The 9,632-nt window shown below is 41.2% G+C and overlaps 1 protein-coding gene across 1 annotated transcript in view; it reads left to right on the forward strand.

The window, feature by feature from the left end:
• The window catches only part of LOC107088919 (integral membrane protein GPR155-like), a 17,965-nt gene extending 8,333 nt beyond the window's left edge, over window positions 1-9,632 (forward strand). The window contains exons 9-20 of the mRNA XM_015381384.1: window positions 1,335-1,490; window positions 1,574-1,657; window positions 1,746-1,869; window positions 1,950-2,034; window positions 2,128-2,215; window positions 3,714-3,924; window positions 4,013-4,090; window positions 4,268-4,422; window positions 4,518-4,613; window positions 4,688-4,752; window positions 4,819-4,956; window positions 7,714-9,632. Of these exons, the coding sequence (XP_015236870.1) occupies window positions 1,335-1,490; window positions 1,574-1,657; window positions 1,746-1,869; window positions 1,950-2,034; window positions 2,128-2,215; window positions 3,714-3,924; window positions 4,013-4,090; window positions 4,268-4,422; window positions 4,518-4,613; window positions 4,688-4,752; window positions 4,819-4,956; window positions 7,714-8,143 (1,710 nt within the window). The 3' untranslated portion in view covers window positions 8,144-9,632. The remainder of the gene's footprint in view (window positions 1-1,334; window positions 1,491-1,573; window positions 1,658-1,745; window positions 1,870-1,949; window positions 2,035-2,127; window positions 2,216-3,713; window positions 3,925-4,012; window positions 4,091-4,267; window positions 4,423-4,517; window positions 4,614-4,687; window positions 4,753-4,818; window positions 4,957-7,713) is intronic.

Raw genomic sequence — 9,632 nt, forward strand, 5'->3', positions numbered from 1 at the left:
GGAAAAAAGACGTTTATATGCACCTTATAGTCATGAAAATACGGTAAATTGGTGAAATACCAGGCAACATCTTCATAATGTGCTTTTTGCTCTTAGTAACAACAACAACCTGATCATTTGAAAATACTATACATACAAGTATGTATACACACACTGACTTTGACAGTGAAATTATCTGTCTTCCCACAGCCGGCAAACTGCTTGCTTTTGCAGCCAAATGCTACACATGTAGACATTTTATTGCACTTGTCCGTGGCAGTTGGGAGTTATAGCATGGTAGACGGTGTCTTAATTTTTTTCAGGGATTCAGCAATCGAGTGAAAATTTAAAGATCAGTGATCCTAAAGGACTGGAGTTTTAGACCAGACATAAAAGTTGTACGCCTTCGCAATCTGCTGGCAGTGCTTTACCCACACCGCACCTTTAGTTGATGCTGATATTCATATTACTGCCCCTGGCAAAAAATTTGGAATTACTGGTCTAGGCGGATAAAAACAAAAAGGAGGCCACAGACATGACGCAAAACTGAAGTAATTTCAAATGGAAACACTGAAAGAAATTATGAAAAAAATGTGGTAGTCAGTAACAGCTACTTCCTTAGAGCAAGCAGAGGAAAAAAATTATGGAATCACTCAATTCTGAGAGAAAAAGTTCTGGAATCATGAAAAATAGAATGCTCCAACACATCACTAGTATTTGGTTGCACCACCTCTGGTTTTTATAACAGCTTGCAGTCTCTGAGGCATGGCCTTAATGAGTGACAAACGGTACTCTTCATCAATCTGGCTCCAACTTTCGCTGATTGCTGATTCCAGGTCAGCTGTGCAGGTTGTAGCCTTTTCATTTACCTTTTTCTTTTATTTCCAAAGATTTTCAATTGGATTAAGATCCAGACTATTTGCAGGCCATGATATTGACCTTATATGTCCTTTTCAAGGAATGTTTTCACAGTTTTTGCTCTATGGCAAGATGGCATTATTATCTTGAAAGGTGATTTCATCATCCCCAAAAATCCTTTCAATAGGTGGGATATGAAAAGTGTTCAAAATATCGACGTAAACTTGTGCATTTATTGAAAGTATAATTATAGCCTGGTTCCTGTAGTTCATTGAAAATGATTTGGTTCTTATTTAGAGGTGTTCCTTTAAGACAAAATTTCAAATTTTGAGTCTTTAACATGTTTATTTCTAGATTTAGATATCTTAAATCAAGGAAAAATAATCCTGCTTTAAGGACATATAATTTGAATTGATTTGTTCTCGGTTGTAGACAACCTTTTTGTTTTATTTGTTTTTTGTAGGGCTGTTAATCCTCAGCTTGTTTTTCTCTTTCAGGTCACATCAGGTATGGTGATCAGCACCTTCTTGTCAGCACCAATCATGTACGTGTCAGCCTGGTTGCTGACCATCCCTTTAATGGACCCGGCCCCCCTGGTGGCGGAGCTCGAAAACGTCAGCTTCAACATCAGCATCATCAGCCTCATAGGACTGGTACGCGTTTTTTTTTATGCGCGGTAAAGGGCACTGGTATTTGAAAAAAGGGGAAACTCAGTTTGCGTTTGCCTTCCTCTCAGGTTTGGACCATTGCTGTGATGCTGCTTAGCAGGAAATTCAATCAGCTCCCTCATCTGTTCGTGTTAAATCTTTTCCTGGCTCAGGTCAGTCAAATCTGATGCTGCATCACACAACATATGTGGGTCACTTTGGTTTGTGCCGATTCTCTTAACCCTCTGCTTTATGCTGCAGTTTTTAGTCTGTGTTGGGATGATCCTCTGGAATTTCCTCGTGAAACAACAAGATAATCTCCTCAGCAAAATCCTCACATTCACTCTGCTGTATGGATCTCTGTACAGCACCTATATCTGGACAGGTTTGTAAATTTAAAAATTAAACCTATCAGTTCCTGTAAAGTAACTTAAACATTTTATTCTTCTTGCCCCCCCAAATCAGGATTAATCCCTCTCTGTCTGGCTCTGACTAACAGAGATGATCTGCTCAGACTCAGACCAGGAATCTTCATGGCCGTTGGCTGGGGGTAAGTATTCACCTACCTGGGAATGAAAGAGAAATAAGTTAGTGGATGCAATTTGGCAATAATCTGGTCTGGTTGCTGTTTTTGTGGTTGTAGGGTTCCCTTCGCCATGGTTGGAGTTCTCCTGATTGTAGGAGAAAGAACCGAAACCCTTGACTCTGCCTTCTTCTACGGAAAAGCTCAGGTTTGGATGGATGGCAGCTCCTCTAATACTTTTTAACATTTTGGAGATGCACTGATCTAGATTCTGTGGATGATTTCTGATCTCCAGTTTCTGTGGAGCTTCCGTGTCTGTCCACTTCTGATTTACCTTTAAATACTGAAATGGCAAAGTATTGCCTTGTAGCGGCCTTGGTCTTAGCTTTAGCTTGTGTCTTCCGTAAGTAAAAAATCCGATCGTCCACATTAAGATGGAAGGATGTTGGATCTTTTAATGGGGTCCAGGTTGAGGAGATTGTTAAAGTTAAATCCACAGACAGGTCAACGTTTGCAAAAAGCCAGCAGTTTGATTCAGCTTCAGTTTAAACACCTGTTTGATAAAAATGAATAACCACCAGGCCACATCCAAACTCACCTAAATAAATGGGATTAAGCAGACTAAAAAGCATCTAAAATAAGAAGTGTAAATGAGAAAACAGATCCTGAATTGTAACTACATGTGGAAATTTAAAGAAAACACAAAAATGAAATGTACAACAATGTCTAAAACTCTAAAGTAGAAAGAAAATTATACATGCGTTTTTTAATTTATATTTCTTTTGCTAAAGAAGCCCAATCCTTTTTCTTTTGATCTTTTCTTCATAACGGAGGTGATGTTCATATTGCATCTTTTGCCAACTAATAGATTGACCCAGAGATGTTTCTCTGCTCCTCCTGCAGTTGCAGTAAGATTGCTAAGCACTGTTTCACAAAATATTGCTATTATGGGATAGAGGAAAAAAAAAAGAAACACTCTGACAGACCAGGGTCAAATGTGTTTACCTGTCTGTCACGTTGAGTCCTTGACCCGGCATTTAAAGGGGGCGGGCTTCACGTTTGACTGCGATTTTCTCACATATAAGTGCGAATACAGAGGTAAATGTGTTTTAAACAGGCTGTTACACTCAATAAAAGTCAGTCTGTCTGCCTAATTCCAGTGAAAATTCGTCAACTTTCAGCATAGCCAGCGTTTGTGCAGAAATGTTCTGCAGAGAGAGAGAGAGGAGCCCAGATGTCGCTCAGATAAAGTCCACCTGTGTGTAATCTAATTGAGTTTAAATCCAGATGTTATACTGGGAAGCAAACAGCATCTTGAAGTCCAAGGAACACAGCAGACAGGTCAGGATTAAAGTGGTAGAGACGTTTAAATCAGGCTTAGGTTATAGAAAGATTTAAAGGAGTTTCCTTAAAGCATGCTCAGTAATTTGGGTTTCTTCTTCTTTGACAGCTGCTTGTGACTTTTACCACATTTCTAAACCGTGATCAATTGTGTCGCAGACTAGACTAGAAATGCCGGTTGACCTTTTTACTGACCCGCCTTCAGATTGGCCAGAAGGCTGCAGAGAGGCTGAGATAACTCCAGCCAGGTCTCTGAGGTCTTTGGTTAAACTCATTTTAACATCTTCAGAGAGTGGTTTTAAATACTTTGTTCTCTGTGGGGCTCTTGGTGAAGTTTATCTGTGGTGTTTGTTGTTTTTACTCAGATAATCAGCTCTGCTGTGGTTCTGGCTGTAAGCCTGGCCCTCGGTGCCATTTCTCTGATGGGTCTGAGCCAGGGAGACCGGGAGCAGATCGGCTATGAAGCCTTGAGTCGAGCAGCTGTCACAGGCATCTGTGATGAACCGAGGCCCCCTGGTGGCCTGGAAGATCAACAGCAGCAGACAGACCTGACCAATTCCTCCACCTGCCACTCTGGTAGCTCTGTTCTCTATTTATTTCTTTGATTTTCTCTCTGACTTTTTACCTAATGGTGTCTTTTTACTCTCTTTTTTGTCTTGTTGAGATTTCAACAACATTTCTCCGCTCCAGACCATACCTGACATGATCGCCAGCACTCAAAGGGAAAATGCAAACAGCACAGGTAACTTAGATCATAACAGCATGAACTAGAAGCTGAAAGAGTCTGCATTCAGGCAGGTGTGAAGGGAGGAATATCTTTATTTTTGTTTTCTTTTGTAATAATCATGAGAGGGATAAAATAAGCAGCTAATAAACTTTTTGTTTAGTCCTCGTTTTTAATTCTGCCTTCTTGCTTTAGGCCACAGTGAGTCGATGTGTGATGGACAGCTATCCAGCTCGGGGCCTTCAGAGCAGCCTCTGGATCTGCCTCCACCTGGCCTTCAGAGCACTGATGACCAACAGACTGTGAGACACGTTTTGCTCTGTCTGCTGCTCAGCGTCAGCCTGCTGGCGGTGAGGAAACCAGAAGAGATTAGCATTTCACAGACAGGCTTGTGCTGTGATCAGCTGAAGGAAAGATGGATTGTCTGATTGTGATGTCTGTACAGAATCTGTCCAGCTGTCTTTGGTGGTTGTTCAACAAGGATCCAGGCCGTCTCTACCTGGAGCTGCAGTTTTTCTGTGCGGTAGCCAACTATGGGCAGGTAGCTGAACCCGATGATCCTTTCCCTTCTTGCAGGGAGAACATGTAATATAGCTCCTTCCCTGTGTTTCCCAGGGTTTCCTTTCATTTGGGATCTTTGGTCTGGACAGACACCTGATCATACTACCATTCAAGAAAAGGTAGGCTGAGTCTTCAGCCATTGCTGTCTGACACGATTGGAGAACTAACCCTGAATTATTGTCCAGGTTTCTCAGCCTGTGGCACGGCAGAGACGGAGAGGATCTGAGTCAATCCGCCGTCCCCGAGGAGGTCCGCCTGACCTGCACCCAGTTTGTCCGCTACCACAAAGACCAGTGTGTGCAAGATATAGTACACACTCGCAGGTATGAGGAAATCTGTGCCCAGGCTTAGTCAAGAGAGAGGATATCTGTCCGCTTTTTCTACTGGCCAGTGTTCTGTCAGATGAGCATACCCATAGTCAATACGCATGCACAATACGTCAGATTTGCGTTTATAGCTGTATTGTTGTACTTTAAACTACCTCAACGGGCATGTATCCCTTTAGTCATGCAAAAAAAAAAAGCAGTTTAAGTTCATACACTTTAAAAAAACACCAAAAAGTAAGTAAATAAATAAATTTTTGTGCATGACTAAAGGGTTACACGGACGTTATTCGAGTTTGAATTTTATTTTACGTACAAAAATAAACAGAAGGGATAAACAGGGATAAACTAAAGGGATAAACAGGTATTGACTATGGGTTTGCTGGTCTGACCGCTCATCTGACAGAACACCGGAAAACCCATTTAAACCCGGGAACAATCAACTTTTAATGGCAGAGGAAACAGCTCACTGACGCGTGTCTACCCGGGTCAAACGACTCGGCTCGGGACCAACGTTAAAATCACCCCGGCTCTGATCAGCATGCTGGGAGAACACCAGATCCGGGTTGACCCGCTTAATTAAGTGACACCATTGAACGCAACATACGGACGTCAACACACCGCGCCACTTGCTTCTGATCTAGCAAGCCGAAACAATTTGATAAACATGGAGCAGCACTGGTGGGAGGGAGTCAGACAGATAAAAGAGCAAAATAATAATATAAAGTCCATGTTGCTCTCCTTTATTCACTTCCCTGACATACGTTCATACTGTCGACATCAACAACACTTGCCCAGCGTGTTAGCATCATCAGACGTTTAGTGGTGGAGGGACAGGGGCCACAGCTTTCCAACATGGGGTCAGACTCGGCTTTTCAGTCAAATGGGAAAGGAGCCAAAAGTGGATTGTAAGCAGGTCAACCGGGTTTTGAAAAACGGTGGGAAAGCAGCTCAAGTGTCCTTTATATTTAGCCAGTGAGACCTTTTGGTGAAAGTTTTTCTGTTGTGTCTTTACCGGCTTTGAAAATGTTGACATCTTTCCTTTTCTTCTCTCCCAATACTGATCCCCCGTTATAGTTCTAAGTCTGGACTTTGACTAGGCCAGATTTAGAAATAGGTTTGATTTCCACTAGTAACCCTGAGAGTTTGGGGTTGTAAGGCTGGAAGGTTCTGGCTCACGTCTCTTTTACTTCTTACTGGGTTTCTTTTCTAATTCCTCCCTAATTTTGCTCCATCTTACTTGCTATCAATTCTGGCCAGCTTCATGTTAAGCTGTTAATATCGGCCTGAAAGTCCCACATTTGTCCTTTTTGTCCACAGACCCTTCTTCAGGATGTTTACTTTGACTTCTACCTGGCTTTCTGCTCACTTTAGGGCCGAATCAATGAATTATGTATCAAAATAATCATCAACTAATTTGGTAATCTAATCGTTACAGAATATGACCGGTCTTTTCCTTTAAAAACATGATATTTCCTAAAATAATAACCACATTTTATCAGTGTTTAAGACAAAACTCTACAAATATGAACTATAGGAGTGTAAGAAAGAAATAGTTTGGTCAAATATTGTGCTATTTTTATTTTATTCAATCCATTCAAAATATGTCAGAAAGGATCTTAAATGCAAAAAAGTATTTATAGCCTAACATCCAGCTGATAGGTGGCAACAAACCACCCATGTTTCAGCCAGTTTCCAGAGCAATATATAAAAAAACACCAGATGTCTCGTTTGTTAATGTATCAGGATAAATCGTACTGTGAAATTCTTGCTAAGTCACACCCCTAAAGAACTACAAACATAAAATATAAACAATTTTTTTCTTTAAAGATTACATTTTTTTTCTTTATACATATATAATAAAAATTATATAAATAAAAATATTTAAAAAAAATGCATGTATACTTGTATATTTTTATATCTTTTGCCATTTGCATTTCATAAAAAAAATAATAAATTAATTAAAGGATCAGGACCTGCAGTGTGTTTTTGCAGCTTTACGTCAAGGTCTATTATGTGTAATAGCTGACTCCTTTTTAAATAAAAAAAATTAGCGGATAAAAATTACCTAGTAGAAGTGCTTTACTTTGCTCCTTTATTCACCTGGAATAATTAACCTTATTATTGTAATTAAATTCTATTTCAAATTGGCATCAATTCATTAGATAATCTGAAAACTGTGATATTCACTATTACAGATTTGTTTTGGGAAAAGTCAAACTCGGAGCAGTAATTAGAAAATGTTTAAACATTCTGCTTTTATTATGTAAAAATCCCTATTTCTGTATAAATCCTCTATCCTGAACTTCTTATTGAACCAGTTTTAGCTTCAGATTCAAATTCTGTTCAAAGAAATCCGATGAAGAATCTTTGCTACCTGTTGGTTGATTAAACCAAAAAAATAATCAAGTAAAACAAGCGTTAGTTGCAGCCTTTCATCTTCTGACTTTTCTCTGGTGAAGCTGCATGAATCTTCCAGTTTCCCCATATTTAGCCTGTAAACGGGTTAAATATGGATCCTTTTACACTCCGCTGAAAAACAGCTTTGGCACCACATTTATGACTCTTGGCCGTGACTCTACTTTTCTTCTTTCACCTTTTACCTCCAAGGAACTAATCCTTTGCTTGCTCTGTCTCTGCCCTCTTTCCTTTGCTCCATCGACTGCCTCCTGTTTCCCCTCCTCTCCATCACATCATAGTGCCTCTGGGGAGAGTGTAAACGCTTCGGCAGGTGAATCCTTCCTCTGATTGTCACAGGTTTGGAGGACTGACCCAGGAGGAGACGGCGGTTGGACGTTGCCTTTCCCATCATCCCCAGTATTTAATAACAAACCCCTCTGATCAGGATCAAAGACTTAATGAGTCACAGAATCTACACCAAAATCCCCATCCAGATGAATCACGCAAACAGACCTCGCTGCCTTCCTACCAGGAGGCTCAGGATGAACACCAAGGATACGTTTCTGCCCCTCCGCTACATCTTGAAAGCGTCTTTCTTGGCAGTGACTTGGTCGACTGGCTAATAGAGCGCGGTCTGTGTGCTGGGCAGACCGAGGCCAGGCTTTACGGCGTTCGTCTTCAGCGGGGGGGAGTGCTGAGCCCCCTGGACGGCCAGCAGAACTTCAGGGATGAGCCCACTCTGTTTTATCACTTCACACAGGAGGACAGATGGTCCAGGAGCACGTGAGAGGAAGCGACAACCGTAAAGGCGCCAAGCTGGAAGTGCCTTATGGTGAAGTTATTGCTACAGCTTGGTTGTCATGGCTCCCAAAGACTGCCGAATTAGGGGCTGAATTCATTTCAAATAAATAAAAATGAATGCATAAAGATACAGAGAGAATTTCCCGACTGCCGAAACTCAATATCCAGTCATTTTCTAAACAGCGAATGCACCCTGGCTAAGCACAACCACAGTGAGTTCAAAACACTCTTCAGCGTGGAGGCTGTTACTGAGAGAGGCAGCGCTAAAATTAGCTACAGGTCGACCAGAATCGAGAGGCTGTTTCTCGCTCTCACAGCTGAGAAAAATAAAGTTATTTTATTCTCTCAGTGCCGTCGGTTCTGACGGCTTCTTCTAAACACATCGTCTACGCAGAATTTGGAGAATAGTTTTAAGGGTTGGTCAGGACTGTTTAGTAGGAAATATTGCCCCTTATTTCAGGTGTGTAAATTCTTACACTGATCTGTTACTATAATGCAGTGTTTTTCAAGCCTGGTCCTCAAGGCACCCTGCTCTGCATGTTTTGGATGTTTCTGAGGTTCAGCACACCTGATTCAGATGATTGCAGTTCAGCAAAGCCTGATAATCTGCTATCAATTGATAACAGGTGTGTGAAAGCTGGGAAACATCTAAAACATGCAGAGCAAGGTGCCTTGAGGACCAGGATTAAAAAACACTGCTACAACGGACGGTCCGCTGAGCATCATTTTGCTCTTTTTCAATTTGAAGAATACTGTCTCTTCCTTTGTGTTGCATTTCTTTAGCGGTTAAACAAAAGTGAATGCGGCTCTCCATGAGTCTGGCTACAAAGTGTACATCTTTGGTTCTCGTTCCTGGCACAGTGAGAACAAGAACATCTTATTTGGTTCATGCACAGTTTGTAGCGAGCTTATGTCTAGTGTCAGTGAAGTGGTTTAAAAAGTCCAATTGAGATGTAAGAAGGTATTTATTAATGGTCTCATAAGAGCTACAACAGATATGTGGTTCATAGAGAAAAAGCAGAGTCATGTCTGTTTTATTGGCTAACAAAGCTTGTTAGCTTAGTTAGCGCTTAATTTAAGGAGAGCTCAGAATGCTGTAAAGCGGCACTTAGGGTCACATGACTCATTCAGTGATTCATCCGACTCTCCTTAGTTACGTAGGCGTGTTTTTAAGAAGAGAAGCTGACATGAATCATCTCTGCGTTCCAATTTCTGAATATTGATCTGAAAACTTCAAATATCCCAAAATAGGTTAATAGGTGACTCAGAAGTTTCAGTGTTGCCATAAACAGGCTTCTGTTTCATACCAGCTGCCTCTATTGCTACGTTCAGACCGCATGCTGCAGGAGCAGCAGAAGCAGCTAGTTTACATGCAAAGTCAATGTTTGACACACATCAAGGCGCAGCAAAAGGTCCTGCAGAGCGTTTTGAGCAGCCAAAATGCGAGTTTCTCAACATCTGACGCATGAAGCAGC

This window comes from Cyprinodon variegatus, unplaced genomic scaffold (assembly GCF_000732505.1).
Source record: "Cyprinodon variegatus isolate N-32 unplaced genomic scaffold, C_variegatus-1.0 Scaffold232, whole genome shotgun sequence".
NCBI lineage: Eukaryota > Metazoa > Chordata > Actinopteri > Cyprinodontiformes > Cyprinodontidae > Cyprinodon > Cyprinodon variegatus.